The 16,135-nt window shown below is 37.0% G+C and overlaps 1 protein-coding gene across 1 annotated transcript in view; it reads left to right on the top strand.

The window, feature by feature from the left end:
• Nucleotides 1–1,699: 1,699 nt before the first annotated feature.
• ADGRG4 (adhesion G protein-coupled receptor G4) overlaps nucleotides 1,700–16,135 on the top strand; it is a 140,558-nt gene continuing 126,122 nt past the window's right edge. The window contains 2 exon segments of the mRNA XM_054579593.1: nucleotides 1,700–1,703; nucleotides 3,183–3,788. Coding sequence (XP_054435568.1) covers nucleotides 1,700–1,703; nucleotides 3,183–3,788 — 610 coding nt within the window.

Below are 16,135 nucleotides of genomic sequence, written 5' to 3' on the forward strand. Positions count from 1 at the left end.
GGGTTAATATCCAAAAATTATAAAGAACTTACAAAACTCAATGCCAAATAAAAAACCAAACAACCCAATTAAATAATGGGCAAAAGACCTGAATACTCTTCCAAAGAGGACTTACAGGTGACCAATAGACATGAAAAGATGCTCAACGTCTCTAGCCATGAGAGAAATGCAAATTCAAAACACAGTGAGATACCATCTCACACCTGACAGAATGGCTGTCATCAATAAATCCAACAACAAGCGCTGATGAGGATGTGGAGAGAGGAGAACCCTTTTGCACTGTTGGTGGGAATGCAGACTGGTGCAGCCACTGTGGAGAGCAGTATGGATTTACCTCAAAAAATTAAAGATCTATCTGCCTTTTGACCCATGATCCCACCTCTGGGAATATACCTGAAGGAACCCAAAACAATAATTTGAAAGAACATAAGCACTATGTTCATTGCAGCATTATTTACAATTGCCAAGACATGAAAGCAGTCCAAGTATCCATCAGTAGAGGAGTGGATAAAAAAATATGGTACATTTACAGAATGGAATACCACATGGCCATAAAAAAGAAGAAAAATTTACCCTTTGCAACATTGTGGATGGACCTAGAGAATATTATGCTAAGTTTAATAAGCCAGTCAGAGAAAGACAAATACCATAGGATTTCACTCATATGTGGAGTCTAATGAACAAACTGAATTAACAAGCAAAATATACTCATAAATAGAGAGCAGGATGACAGCTAAGGAGGAGAGGTTAGGGGTGGAAGGGTTGAACAAAAAGGAAAAAGGTCTTATGGAAATAGACAACAGTGTGGTGATTGTGGGGACAGTGGAGGTATAAGGGGACTAAATGGTAATGGAAAAAATACAATAAAAAATAAAAAAAAAATAAAGTGACTTGTTTCCCCATAGGCCCATCAAACTTGGTTTTCTGTCTGTCTAAAATGTCATTTTAAAAGGCAAAAAAATGGTGTCTTATTGTTGTTCTAACTTGTATTTTAAAAATAGCGAGTCCATATTTTTATGTTTTTGATTTAGTCAGTTGCTTATTCATGTCCTTTCAATTTGTTTAATATGAAAGAAAATAACTGTGTTGCAGCCTCTCTAGGCTGGACAGGTCCACTTGGGGCTCAGGTAGATGGAAGAAGATGAGTGGAGCCTTGGGGATGCTTGACATGCCTTCATTCAGGAGAGTCACACAGGCACAAGCCCACTTTGGGGAAATCACACAGGTCACAAAGACTGTATCTGTGCCACACACAGGCCATGAGCCTGTGTGGAGAGAGTCACACAGGCCATAAGCCCGTGTCCAAGTCGGCATCCTGACTCCCCAGCTTGTCCAAAGCTCCTATCCCTTAAATACTAGCTCCAAACAAAGCAGGCAACAGGCTAGAAAGGTGAAGTAACTATCATGAACTGCACATGTGAGCCTACTCAAGGCTACAGGGCAGTTTATCGCACCCAGGCTCAAGGCCGTGAGACCCGGGCTCAAGGCTGTGGGAACACTGCTTTATCAGACTCCTTCAGGGTTGTGAGGAGTTGCTCCCTCTGGTTACCCATGCATCTAGATGAGGGAGCCAGACCGCCTCCATGTACCCTACAATAATATATTTACAAAAACCAGGGTCAGGAATAGGCATTTTCTCATCCATCATGGACAGTTCAGAAATAGCTCCCTAGCAGATGAATGGTATGAGTTCTGGCCCATGGGTATGTGTATATGTGTACATGTGTGTGCAGGTTAGTGTGTGTGTGTGAATGTGTGTGGGCAGGCATGTATTTGTTTGCTTTTTGAAGATGTTCAGTGGAGAAATGGAGGGAGAGAATACTGTAAGGATAGAGAATATCTAGAAGCTTTCATTTGGGGACGTCTCCCAAAAGCAAGGAAGTGGTCACTTCTTGCCAACCTCTGTAGTGTGCTGCTATTGCTCTCAGTTTTAGATTGGCAGTCTCAATGTTATACCCCTAATTCAGGGAGAAGTTGGAATCCCATTCTTGCCACAAAGCTTTTTTAAATTTTTAATTTATTTTACACTGTGCTGGGACTGAAATTATGTTGATGTTCAGCAATCATATGATATTTGCCTAGTGGCCTGGGGTGTAAAGTTTATAATGATGATAGTATAGTGATTCATTAATAGCTTCCGATGTGAAACAAATTGCATACTCAATTCTAATTTTCATAGATATTATCAAATTGCCCATCAAAATACTCTTCAGCAATGATTGAGAGGATTTTGCATACATCATCTCACTTAATCTTCGAACAATCCTGTAAGGTCAGTAGGTAGGGGTATTATCTGGCATAGACTATAATGTGAATGGTGGTCCCTAGAGTTGTGCATAAATACAACACTGTGTCCCTGAATCCCCATTTTACTGAAGCAAACACTGAGGCATTGAAAGGTTATGTTACTTGTTCAAAGTTACACAGTTGATGCGTGTCAGAGCTGGCATTCCATCCAATGCTGTGTGACTCAAGAGCCAGTGATAACTGGCTTCATGGCCACCTAGAGCCTCTTAAAGCTGCTGCAGCTCCCCTTGAGGAGATGGAAGGATGGAATCAAGATACACTCAGTGTTGTGCCATTTCTCCCATTCCTGGGTGCAAACAGAAGCCCTGGCATTTCAGTATTGTCCAGCTGGCCATCCTTCAGGACCCTGTCAGTGCCTTCAGTGAGAAGCGGTCTTCGGAGACAGAATAATCAGAAAATTTGGCTCAGGAAAAGACTTTGGAGAAATAAATTGCTGTCACACCATGAATATAATAAAGCAGTTTGGTAGATAGAAATAGTTATCTTTTGATTACATGGGTGAGAATTATGTGCAGCAAATTTTAAGTCCAAGTTGCCTTTTTCTTGGCCTTCCTCCACTCCACTAGCCACACACTTCTAATTGCCTCCCCAAACTGTCCAGTTTGTTTGTGCTCTGGGAATACTAATCTAACTTTTCACATTAGCCCAGATGAAATATAATTAGGAAGAAACTTCTCGGCCAAAAAAGCCACATAGCAATGTGAAATAGAGATGATTTTTGTGTAGCTAGTATTTGGTTTATTTGCACCAGTACTGACTCATAATAACATTGCATAATCTGTATTGGATTATATGGCTAAAGAAGATTACAAAATTGATTTTTTGATGCTAAAATTTCATTTGTTTTCTCTTTCTCTTCCCCAAAATTTGGACAGATGCATTCTCATTAAAAGGAAAAAGGCTGGATTTTTATGAAAGAGCTGACACATATGTAAGCCTGACCAAAAGCATTCCTGAACTCAGTCGATTCACAGCATGCATTGACCTGGTATTCGTGAATGGCAAATCAAGTGATTGGATGGCTTTCTCCTATATTACTAATAATATGAGAGAGGACATAGACCTTGGACTTGCAGGAGATCATCAGCACTTAATACTATACAACTTGGGCAAGACCTTTTATATCCGTTACCATCTGACTCCATTTCAATGGCATACAGTATGCTTGATAAGGGATGGTGTGAAGGGCAGATTAGAGCTTTTCCTGAATAAAGAAAGGATACTGGTAATGATGAATCGACCTCAAAACCTGACACCTAATGGGACTCTGGTTCTAGGACATTTTCTTAAGAACAGGGACATACAAATTAAAAGCATGGTGCCTCCCTTCACTGGCAGCTTGTACTACTTTCAACTCTGGGACCACATCCTGGAAAGTGAGGAATTTATGAAGTGCTTGGGTGGAAACGTAGTTAGTTGGGAAGAGGATGTTTGGCTCATCAACAACATCATTCCAACGGCTGACACGAGACTGCGCTGCTGTGAGTAACTTACAAATTGTCCTCCTTAGCAATGATGTACTGTTCTGTTCGCTATTCCAAACCCACACCTATGCCAAAGTACTGTGTTTCTCAGAGGGGCCCAAGGTTGCCACAGTTTTGTCATCTACTTTGTAATGTAGAGCAAATATTATTTAGTCTTTTATTTTAATATGACTTCGGACTTACAGAAATATTGCAACAGGACAAATAACGTCTGTATATTATTTACCCAGATTCAAGAACTGTTACATTTTCCTCATATGTTTTCATTCTTCCTCTTTTTCTCTTCCCTTCTACACACACACACACACACACACACACACACACACACACACACAATTAATGATTTGAAAGTTGCTGATATAAAGTCTCATTATCCCTAAATATTACACCTGAATATCTTAAGAATGTATTTCTTAAGAATGAGGACATTCTCTTATATAACCACAGTACAATGATCAAAATCAGGAAGTTTAACATTGATATAATACTAATACCTAATTCATAGTCTGTATTCAAATTTAGCCAATCATCCTAATAATTTCCTTTATTACTATTTTTGGTTTGGTCCAAGATCCAGTCCAGGATCAGACATTGAATTTAGTTATCATGCCTCATTAGATTCTAATCTGGAGCAGAACATTCTTTCCTCATCTTTCATGATGTCAATTTGTCCCATTACTGGTGATGGTAACTTTGATCATTTGATTCTTATGATGATTGCTAAATTTCTCCAGTGTAAAGTTACTTTTTTCCCCCTTTGTTATTAGAAAAGTAATTTCTGGGGAGCTATTTGGAGGCTATGTAAATATTCTGTTCTTATCAAACTTTCACCCAGTAGTTTTATATCTGTTGATGATTGCCTCGTCACTTATTATTTTCATGGTTGCCAATTGATGATTTTGAAACTCCACCATTCTTTTTACATTTATTAGTCTTCTATTTTAGGGAATATTGTTCCATTTTTTGCATTAACTTATTTTTTCAGTTCTTTTTATCAGCATAAACTCATAGATTCTTATTTTAGGTAACACTTTATTGCTATTATTTATTTTGATATTTAAATTGGCTCAGATTTGGCCAGCTGTAGTCCTTCAATCTAGCTCTAGTGACCTTTTGACATGTTCCCATCATTTCTTGAGCACTTCCTTACTTTTAGCAAAAGATGTTACAGACTCATCTTGTACTTTCTCCGTTCAGCCCAAGAATCAGCCATTTTACCAAAGAACCCTCGTTCCTTTTAATGGGGAATGGTATTTATTAACCAATTCATTTTTGTTTTGAAAGTAACAATGATGTTGGAATGGAGTTCTTGTAAGAAAGCTGGCTTTTTGGAATTGCACATGTATTTCCCCCTGCTTCTTTCCAGTTGTGATGAGAAAATATAAGATTGTTTTTCTCTGTACAACCCCACTGTCCCCTCAAGTCCAATCTTCTGCATCATCAGCTCAGCAGTCCTGAAGTGTGGGTAAAGTCACTGATTACAGGGTTAAGATCGGATTTTATCTCATTTTCTGAAATATTCATTCATTCTTAGAGGAGTATTATTTACTGCTCTTATGGATTTTGGGTAGAGGGCTAGTGAGTAAATAGCAGATAGATCCATGCCTAATAAGGCTCTGACATACTATGGAGATACATTTTTACTGTCTTGATGCTGTTTGAGTTAACGGCAGAGGCACATTCCAGAGGGTTTCTGTGTTTCTTTGAGATCAGACTAATGCAAAGGAACAGGACAGCTATTCCTTTGAGTTGCTACCTGAACACATTTTTTCTTCTTTTTCTAAAGCCTTGAAAATAAAAGATTATAGTACTACCTGGCTCTGATTACAAAACTGAGCTGGGAACTAGTAAGGTTAAGCCTGAACAGCTTGCTCAAATCAGTTTAAAATGACTTTATCTTTGATCTAAGGAACCAGAAGCATGGCTCCTTTAAATCTATGTGGTTAGCAGTGGTCTTTGAAAACCTAATCTGACAGTGAATTGCCATGACCTTTCCTACCACTTTGCTGGTAAATCAGTAAATCTAACTGATGTGTCAAAGTGCTAGGCAAATGTCATTTATTTCGCTCTCCTGTACACTTAATGTAAAATCTATCTTCTTGGTCTTATTAAATCCTGGTAGACATAATATACAAATAATTTAACACAACAAACAAGCAAATGCAATCTAAAATAACAATCAGCAAAAGGAGTAGAAAATGTTACTTCTACTATTTGGGTTTCTTTGAATGTTCTTTCCAAACCTGAGACCGGGTATTCCTGACCTAAGGTCCAGAATGGCATTGATCGGTGGACAAAGCCCTTGAACTTGTATGCAACATACTAAAAGTGCAAGATGGATTTTTTCCCCTGAGCTCAATCTATGGTTTCCATCATATTATAAAATAACATGATAATGACTGCTTTTTACTAAGTTTTTACCACATGCGAGGCATTTCTCAGAGAGGTTAAGTGCTTAAAGTTACCTATCAAATAAGTGGTGGAGCTGGGACTTGAACAGAGATTTGTCCAGTTACAAAGCCTATGTTTTTTTCACCCCAACATTATTAGTACTACCTCAAGGGAGTGTGTGGCCCCCAAGAAGGCTATAAATCACTGTCTTAAAAGCTTCCTTTGAAGGGAATTGCTGGTGCTGATAAACCCCCTGGGGAAATTAGGCTGCCAGCTACAATCACTGCCTGCTCACCACTGAAGAAACTGTAATACCATAGAATTTCTTCTACGTTTGTTTTGGCCATATGACATCTGAGAACAAAGGGACAATTATATGAATCAATAGGAGTGATTACAACATGTCTAGCTTCAGCTTTTGCCTAATAAATTGTTATTTATGGTCCATAGAAGGATTATGACCTTTAAAATAAATTTTAATGAGCATATTTCTTGGTTACAAATGTCAATAAATCTACTTACACATAAATTATATATGTATATATTTATATATTCATGAGAACAAGGTTTTTGGAAACATTTGCTGAAAACTGTGAACCTTACGTGGGTTTAACAAACAAATACTTCTTATAGTTAGAGATGTCTCAGGGATATTTAAAGAGCACAATGATAAATAATAATAACAAGAAAGTTGCTAGTCATTAGTAATTAGTTTTGGAGTAGTTTTAAGAATCTTTTCTTAATTTTTAAAAATGACAAATGTAATATGTTATGATTGTGACTAAAATAAAGTAATACAAAGATACATGAAATATAAAGTAAAACCTACCCCAAATCCTCTCCACAGAGGTATCTTTTATTTAAATTTTTCTTATGGATTTAAGTAAGTATGTGTGTGTGTGCATGGGTGTGTATGAGTGTGTACAGTTTAAAAAAACAAAAATAGTCCTGGCTGGTGTGGCTCAGTGGATTGAGTGCCAGCCTGTGAACCAAAGGGTCACTTGTTCAATTCCCAGTCAAGGCACACGCCTGGTTTGCAGGCCAGGTCCCCAGTAGAGGGTGCATGACAGGCAACAATACAATGATTTTTTTTCTTTTATGAATGAATTTTAAAATAATTTCAATTATTTAGATGAACAGGAATACAGGTTACTTAGTACTAGAGGAAAAGGAATACAGGTTACTTAGTACTTTTTTCTTCAGCAAGGATATGCACTTGCCATCAAGATGTAATAAAAAAAAGTCCACATGACTCTGGGACCTCTGTATGTCCTCTTTGGAGAAGTATCTGTTCAGATCCTTTGCCCATTTTTAAATTGGATTGTTTGTCTTCCTGGTGTGGAATCATGTGAGTTCTTTATACATTTTGGAGATCAAACCCTTGTCCAAGGTATGATTGGCAAATATATTTTCCCATACAGTTGGTTCCATTTTCATTTTCCTGATGTTTTCTTTAGCCACGCAGAAGCTTTTTCATTTGATGTAGTCCCATTTGTGTATTCTTTCCTTTATATCCCTTGTACTACCTGCACATATCAGTGAAAATATTGCTGCGTGGAATATCTGAAATTTTCCTTCTTATGTTCTCCTCTAGGACATCTATGGTGATATGACTTATATTTAAGTCTTTTATCCATCTTGAGACTACTTTTGTGTGTGGTGTAAGTTGGTGGTTGAGTTTCGTTTTCTTGCTGTGTGTTTTTAATTGTTGTACAATTACAGTTGCACCCATTTTGTGGTTTTTCTCTCTCTCTTTATCTCCCTCCTTTCCTCTCTCTCTAAAAATAAATAAAATCTTAAATAATAAATAGAGGAGAATCACGATGACAAAGGAGTGAGTGGAAGTCACACTGACCTCCCAGGACAAACCTGGAATTACAACTAAATTGGGGAGAAATCACCTGGAACAAACAACTGAACAATAGAGAGAGAAGAACCTTGTAACCTCAGAGAAAGAAGAATCAGCTTTAGTGCAATCTAACTGGTAAGGAGTGCGGTACAGACCTGAGAAGGGGCGTCAATGGGTGGCAGCACCAGAAGGATATTGAAATGGCCAGTTGGATCCCCCTGAGAAGAGCAGACTCTAAACCAAAAGCGAGGACCTCTAGCCCACAGCACCAGAGCCCAAAAAGTACACAGAAAACAGACAGCAGTGAAAAGCGGCAGGGTTGCTCTCTGCCAGAGACAGGTGGCTGGAGACGTAAAGAACCTTCTATAGGGTCAATGCAAAATTTTTATTTGCAGCCACTTACCCTGGTCTCCGGCAAAGACGGGGGCAGAGTGGGCTAGGGATACCTGGGGAAAGACTGGGGAAGGAGGCTTTGGGGAGAGAACTGAGAGAGCAGCCGGTGGGATCTTGGTTCTGACTCATCCCCCATGTAGCAGCAGCCATTTTGCTCAGGAAGAGGCACTCCCACTGAGCGATACCAGCATCAAAGGACCAAATAGCCCCGCCCCCAGGTGGGATTCCACCCCGCCCTGTGCTGTCTAAGCTGCCTGCTGAGTGCAGAGTGGCAGCCACACACAGCAGATCTCTGGCTAAAGGGGGTGCACAGAGGTCTGGCGACACTTAAGGAGATACTGGAAACAGAGGCTTTGGGGAGAGAGTGGAGAGAGTATCTGGCAGAATCCCAGAGCGAACTCCTCCTTCATATGGCAGCAGCGTGAGAGGACCCAATAACCCCGCCCCCAGGAGGGACTCCACCCCTCCCTGAGCTGTCTAAAGCAGCCTGCTGAGTGCAGAATGACTAGGTTAACAGCTAAAGAAGACAGCCACAGACAGTAGATTCCTGGAAGTCTTGAACAGAATGCCTAAGGTCAGACAAGGTCAACATCTGACATCATCAGAGGCAGATCCAGAAAGAAAAAACAGTGGTCTCCAACCATAAAGTTCACATCACAAAGTCAGGAAATCAAGACAGATCAATTTAAGAATCAGTAGCAAAAAAAGAGACTCACAAATAATGGGAAGAAAAAGAGATACGCCCCACTCGAAGAAAAAGGAGGAATCCCCACAAAGACAACTAAATGAATTGGAGGCAAGTAAATTATCAGATATTGAGTTCCAAACAACGGTTCTAAAGAGGCTCAATGAGTTCAGTGAGCTCAGAGAGAATTACCAAAAACTACAGGGAAACTAAAGGGAACTTACTGCAAACTATATCAGCATGGCAAAAGACATAGAAACTATCAATAAGAGGCAAGAGGAAATGAAGAATACAATTTCTGAATTGAAGAACACAGTAGAAGGAATCCAAAGCAGGCTAGATGAAGCTGAGGACTGAATCAGCGATCTGGAGGACAAGGTAGGAAAAAGCACCCAGAACGAGCAAGAAAATGAAAAAAGACTCAAAAAGAATGAAGAGGCATTTAAGGAAATGCAGGACAACCTGAAACATAATAATATCTATATAACAGGGATACCAGAAGGAGAAGAGGATGAGGAAGGGATAGAGAACCTGTTTGAAAAAGTAATGATGGAAAACTTTCCTCATTGGAGGAGAGAAAAAGTTACACAAGCCCAGGAAGCACAGAGAGTCCCACTCAAGAGGAACCCAATGAGGCCCACTCCAAGACACATCATCATTAAAATGCCAAATAGCAAAGACAAACAGAGAATCCTAAAGCAAGCAAGGGAGAAAGAGGGAGTAATATATAAGGGAGCCCCAGCATGGCTAGCATCTGACTTCTCAACAGAAACACTGCAAGCCAGAAGGGAATGGCAAGAAATGTTCCAAATCATGAAAAGCAAAGGTCTACAACCAAGACTGCTCTACCCAGCAAGGTTCTCAATTAAAATGGAAGGCGAAAGGAGTTTCTGAGACAAAAGAAGGCTAAAAGAATACACCTCCACCAAACCAGCACTGCCAAATATGCTAAAGGGACTGCTTTATGAAAATGAAGAAAAAGTTTCTATGAATACCCAGTTCCTTTCAGAGTTGCCAATACTTGATATCACCAATATTTTTTAATATGCATTAATCTGATTGTGACAATGATGTTATTTTAATTGTTCCTTTACTATTTGTTGAAACGAAACCTGTTTTAGTATATTTCCTGCCTATTTCTGTTATTTTTTTTAAAAAGGCTTTAAATGACTTTTTGGTATTCTTTATCCATTTATTGATTAAAGGTCTGTAGAACTCTTTTCCCTAAAAAAATTAAAAAACAAAAAAAATATTAACCATGTTTTAGATGTGTTGCAAATACTTTTCTATTCCTTGTCCTTTAACGTTTTATATATCTATAAACATAGTTAAAGGTTTATATAGTTAAATGTTTAATATAGTCATATTGTCAATATTTACTTTATAGCTTCTACATTTGAATATTTTACTTCAGGTCATGAAAAATATTAGTTCTGTTTTCTTCTAAAACTCCTTAGTTCTACACATTGATTTTTTACTCACCTGAATATTTCTTGTGTCATGTGTGATATAGGGCTCTATATTTGTTTTATTTCAAGTAATAGTGGTCCATGCAACTTATTTGTTGAATAAGCCTTATTTTCCCCATTGATTTGAAATATCAACTTAATCATACATATGTTAATCAGATATATACGTTTGTCTCTAGAATGATCATTATATTTCATTGATATACTTAATTATTTCTCTGCAGGAGTCATGTTGGTTTAATTGCTGAGACTTTATTATGGTTTTAATTTTTAAAAATATTTTATAATTAACTTTGACATTTAAAAAAATAAAATCAATCTACATTTAAGAAAGAAAGAGAGAGAGATGGAACTCCTACCTTTTGCAACAACATGGATGGAACTGGAGAGTATTAAGCTACATGAAATAAGCCAGTTAATGAAAGACAATTACCATATGATCTCACCTATAAGTGGCCTCTATTCAACAAAATAAACTAATGAACTAAGTAAGCTACAGGCATGGAAACATGGAGCAGACTGAAAGTGACCAGAGGGAATGAGGAAGGAGGATAATGGTGGAAAGAAGGAGAAGGGATTAGACAAAGAACATGTATGAATGACCCATGGACATGGACAACAGAGTGGGAATTGACTGTGGGAGTGGGGGTTGGTGGTGGGATAGGTGGAGGGGGGTAAAGGGGACAAAATTGAGACAACTGTAATAGAATAAACATGATTTATAATTAAAAAAAGAAAAAGAAAAAATAAATAATAAATAAACTAAAAATATATATGCATAAATATGTATTGTTCTACAATTTTATTTATTTAACCATATTATCATGGACACATCAGTACATTTAGATGTACTATAATTTACTTAACTAACTCATCATTGATGAATTTTTAAGTTGCTTTCAGTTTTCTGCAATTATAAATAATGCTACAATAAATTACCTCATACACATCTTGGTATCTGTGGGCTTGTAATTTCATAAGTCACTTTAATAAAAGTAGAATTTCAAGGGAAAAGGATATAGGCTTTTACAATCTAATTTGATATTCTATTTTACTAGTTATTTTATTTAACTATTCATTTAAAATGATATATTTTTAAAAATAAAAGAGATACACATGTTAAAATTTCAAACAATGTATAAAAATATATATTAAAAATAAGTCTCCTTTGTATTCAACCCCTTAGCCCAGTGTCTTTCTTTAAAATTAATAATTGTTAACAATTTTTTATATATTCTTGCAGAAACAATTTGAAACTTGAGATTACATGTAAATGTTCTTTGTTTTTCTTTTGCACATGTGGGATTATCATTATATGCATAGTCTTGTATATCTTTTTTTTACATTTAATAATATATTTTGGAGATATTTCCATATCAAAAAATATAGAGCTATCTGATTATGGGGAGTGATGCTGATTAGCATGATAGAATAAGGACATACTATAATTTATTCAACAAGCTCTGTTACAAGAACTGTTAAGTTGCTTTCAGGTTTTAGCTCTGACAATAGTCTACACTATTATTAAAAAGAATGGATGGTGACAGGAGTTTCTTGAAGTGACCATTAGGGACTGATCATAGGCTTATATTCCTCTGTAGGTATGTTGAACATAATTTCCTAACCTCAGTTCACATGATCCAACAAAGAATTTGTTCTGTCTTGTGAATGTACGAAGACGAGTCTTCCTAAAGATATGCAGATTAAATTACTCTTAGTTATGCATTTGAGAATTCCCTCTTCGAAAAGAATGAAATAACAGGAATTGAGTCCATCCTGGGAAATTTATACTATATCAAAACATAGGGTCCCTGTATCTGTGGAGTAAGATTTATTAATTGATATAATGCTCCAGCTGCTTTGAATTTCTTTATGAACTCACCATTCTAAAAGTGTGCAGAGATTGATTACATAGTTTATGTGCTTTCTAAGGCTTTCATTTGACACACTATTAAGACTTCTATCCAATTATCAGCTCTGATAGGAAAGGTTCCATGGTGATGGGTTCAACTAGCTAAAAGGCAATTTGGTTTTGCCCTTGTACATCAATTTTCTGTGCTAGCCTCGTTTTTCATTCCAAACATAAGCAGGGACAGTTTTTAGTTTGCTCAAACCTTCTCATTTGTATTCTCCTGCACAGGGTGACATTCTCATATAGACTCAGAGATGGAAGCTCTAGCTACTCTCTCTTCCTATCACAGAATTCATTTTTTCATGTCTTTGCCTGGAAACTGAATACAGACACCACTTTGAAAATTTTTTTTCTCATTGTTTTAAAGATGCTCATTTTGTGTGTGTGTGTGTGTGTATTTAAGTCTTACATTGAATTTTAAAAGAATTTCAATTACTAGAGGAATAGGAATACAGGTTACTTAGTACTTTTTTCTTCAACAAACTTGCCATCAAGGTGTAATAAAAAAAGTCCACATGACTCTGGACCCTCTGTATGTCCTCCTTGGAGCAGTGTCTGTTCAGATCCTTTGCCCATTTTTTAAAATAGTTTTTTTATTTATTTTTAGAGAGGGAGTAAAAGAGGGAAAGAAATATCAATGTGTGGTTGCATTTCCCATGACCCCTGCTGGGGATCTGGTCTGCAACCCAAGCATGTGCCCTACACTAAGAATCAAAATGGTGACCCTTTGGTTCACAGGCCTCTCAATCCACTGAGCCACAACAGCTAGGGCATTTTTCCCACTTTTTAATTGGATTGTTTGTCTTCCTGGTGTGGAGTCATGTGAGTACTTTATATATTTTGGAGAGCAAACCCTTGTACGAGGTATCATTGTCAAATATATATATGTTTATATATATTTTTTTAATAAAAGTATATATATATATATTTGTCAAATATACACATATTTTATATGTTATATATATTTATATATACATACACATATTTTATTTCTCTGTCAAATACACACACAGGCAAATCTGTGGCACTTTATGGTCACTGTTATCTATCACAAATCTAATAAACACACTCTGAATTGTATTTACAGAGGTGATTGAAAGAAAACCAGATATGAAGTGTAAGTTAGAAAAACACAAAGATTTAATATGAGGTGATATGCCCAAATCACGAGAAGAATTTGGTACCTTTACAAATGTTCTGCTTAATATTCTGTTGACAAGTATGTGTGCAACAAAATGCCTCATAAATATTTAGCTACTCTATACTTTGTTTTCCAGCTTCCAATAATTACAGTGATACAATTTTGTCTAGAGTGAAGGAGCAAATGGCAATCAAGCCCACAAGCCCCTGTGAATAAGCATGGATTATCCCCACTTTAAAATACAGAGATGGCTTATGCAAATCATTTGTGCAAGTGATCACTTGTTCACAAATGGGAACAGAATGAATGTGGCAAAACATGTTTGTGAACTCTTTAAAAATGGAGGCCAGATTCCTTGGCTTCTGTGATCCTCTCAGTATGGATAGATATTCAGTTATTGCTCAACTACCTGCTCAGTGTGGGCTTTTGCATTAGATTTTTTAAATTGAATTTTTATTGAGTGTTTGTGTTGAGTTGGAGATTCCTGTTACATTTTTCCCAGTTTCCCCTGATAGTAGCATTTTGCAAAGCTGTAGTATAACAACTAGAATATTGGCATTGATAACATTCACCAATCTACTCAGATTTCTCTAGTTTTACTTGTACTCATTTCTGTGTATGAAGTTCTATGGAGTTTTTTTTCTATCTGTGAATGCTTCCTTCCACCACCACAGTCAAGATACTGAATAGCTCCAAAACCAAAGATTCCTTGTGTTATCCTTCACTACCACCTCCATTCCACCCCTCCCACCACTCCACTCTACTCCCTGCATTTTTAACCCTTGATACCCATTAATCTGTCCCTCATTTCTAAAGTCCCTCATTTTTGTCATTTCAAAAATGATAATGCATGGAATCATACAGTGTGTAACCTTTCTGGGTTGGCCTTTTTCTTTTTTTTGTCACTCAGCATAATTCTCTGGAGATCCATCCAGGTTGTTGCTTCTATGAATATGTCATTCTTTTCTACTACCAAGTAGTATTTCATGGTCTGGATATACTAGAGTTTGTTTAGTCATTCGGCTGTTAAAAGACATTTGGGCTGATTCTAATTTTTGGCTATTAAAAATAAAACCTGCTATTAACATTTGTGTACAGGTTTTTAGATGGACGTAAGTTTTTATTTCTCTGGAATAAATTCCCAGGAGTATGATTGCTGGGCTGTGTGGTAGTTACACATTTAGTTTTATATAAAACTTTCAGAATGTTTTCCGAAGTGGCTGGACAATTTTTCATTCCTATCAACAATGGATGAGTGATCCAGTTTCTCTGCATCTTTGCTAGCATTTGGTGTTGTTGGTATTCTTTATTTTAGCCATTCTGGTAAGTATATAGTGATGTTTCATTGTGGTTTTAATCTGCATTTCCCTGATGCCCAATGGTGTCGAACATCTTTGGCTGTGATTATTTGCATCTGTATATCCTCTTCTGTGAACTGTTTATTTATATTATTTGCCCATTTAAAATTATTTTTTTACTGTTGAGTCTTGAGAGCTTTTTATATATTCTAGTTTTTTGTTGGATATATATTTTGCAAATATTTTCTCCTATTCTGTAGATTGCTTTTATTTATCCTTTTCACATGGACTTCTATGGTGCAAAAGCTTTTCGTTTTTTAAAAAGATTTTTATTTTTAGACAGGGGAAAGAGGGAGAAAGAGAGGGAGAGAAACATTAATGTGTGGTTGCCTCTCACGTGGCCCCCACTGGGGACCTGGCCTGCAACCCAGGCGTGTACCCTGGGAATCGAAGTGGTGATGCTTTGGTTTGCAGGCCAGTGCTCAATCCACTGAGCCACACCAGCCAGAGCAAAAGCTTTTCATTTTGATGAACTCCAATTTATCAGTTTTTCTTTTGTGGATCATGCTTCTGGTGTCAAGTGTAAGAACGCTTTGTTAGTGTTAATTTTGTATCCACAAACCTTACTGAACTCACTTTCATGTTCCAGTAGCCTTTTTAAAAAAGATTCCTTGAAATTTACTACATGGACAGCTGTGTAATTGCCTTGCCTTTTATTTCTTTCTTTTTTTTTTCCTTACTGGAGTTCCTCTAACTTCCAGTACTATGTTGAGTAAGAGTGGTGAGAGTGAACATCCTTTCTTAGTTGCCAGCTTAGTCTGAAGAAATTCAGTCTCTTGCCATTATGGTTGATGTTAGCTGTAGGTTTCTTGGTTGTGTTCTTTATCAAGTTGATTTAAATACCTTCTATTCCTAACTTGCCAAGAGATTTTATCATGAATGAATGTGAGATATTGTCAGATATCTTTTCTGTACCAATTGAACTTGTTTGTTAACCCATTGTAATTAATTACTAGACATAGAATTTGAAAGAATCTTTAATTTGTATGGATCCTGGTTGAAAAGCTACTGACATTTAATCAGATTGCCTTTGTTTGGGAAATGAATGATTCTTCAAGGCAAATAGTGTTTTAGGGATGGCTATAATTTGGGATTCTTGGGTTTCCACCCTTAGGCTTGCAAGGGCAACTTCATGTTTTGGTTCAG

Source organism: Pteronotus mesoamericanus, unplaced genomic scaffold, assembly GCF_021234165.1.
Source record: "Pteronotus mesoamericanus isolate MK-2021 breed Mesoamerican mustached bat unplaced genomic scaffold, CSHL_Meso_final contig_55, whole genome shotgun sequence".
Lineage (NCBI taxonomy): Eukaryota > Metazoa > Chordata > Mammalia > Chiroptera > Mormoopidae > Pteronotus > Pteronotus mesoamericanus.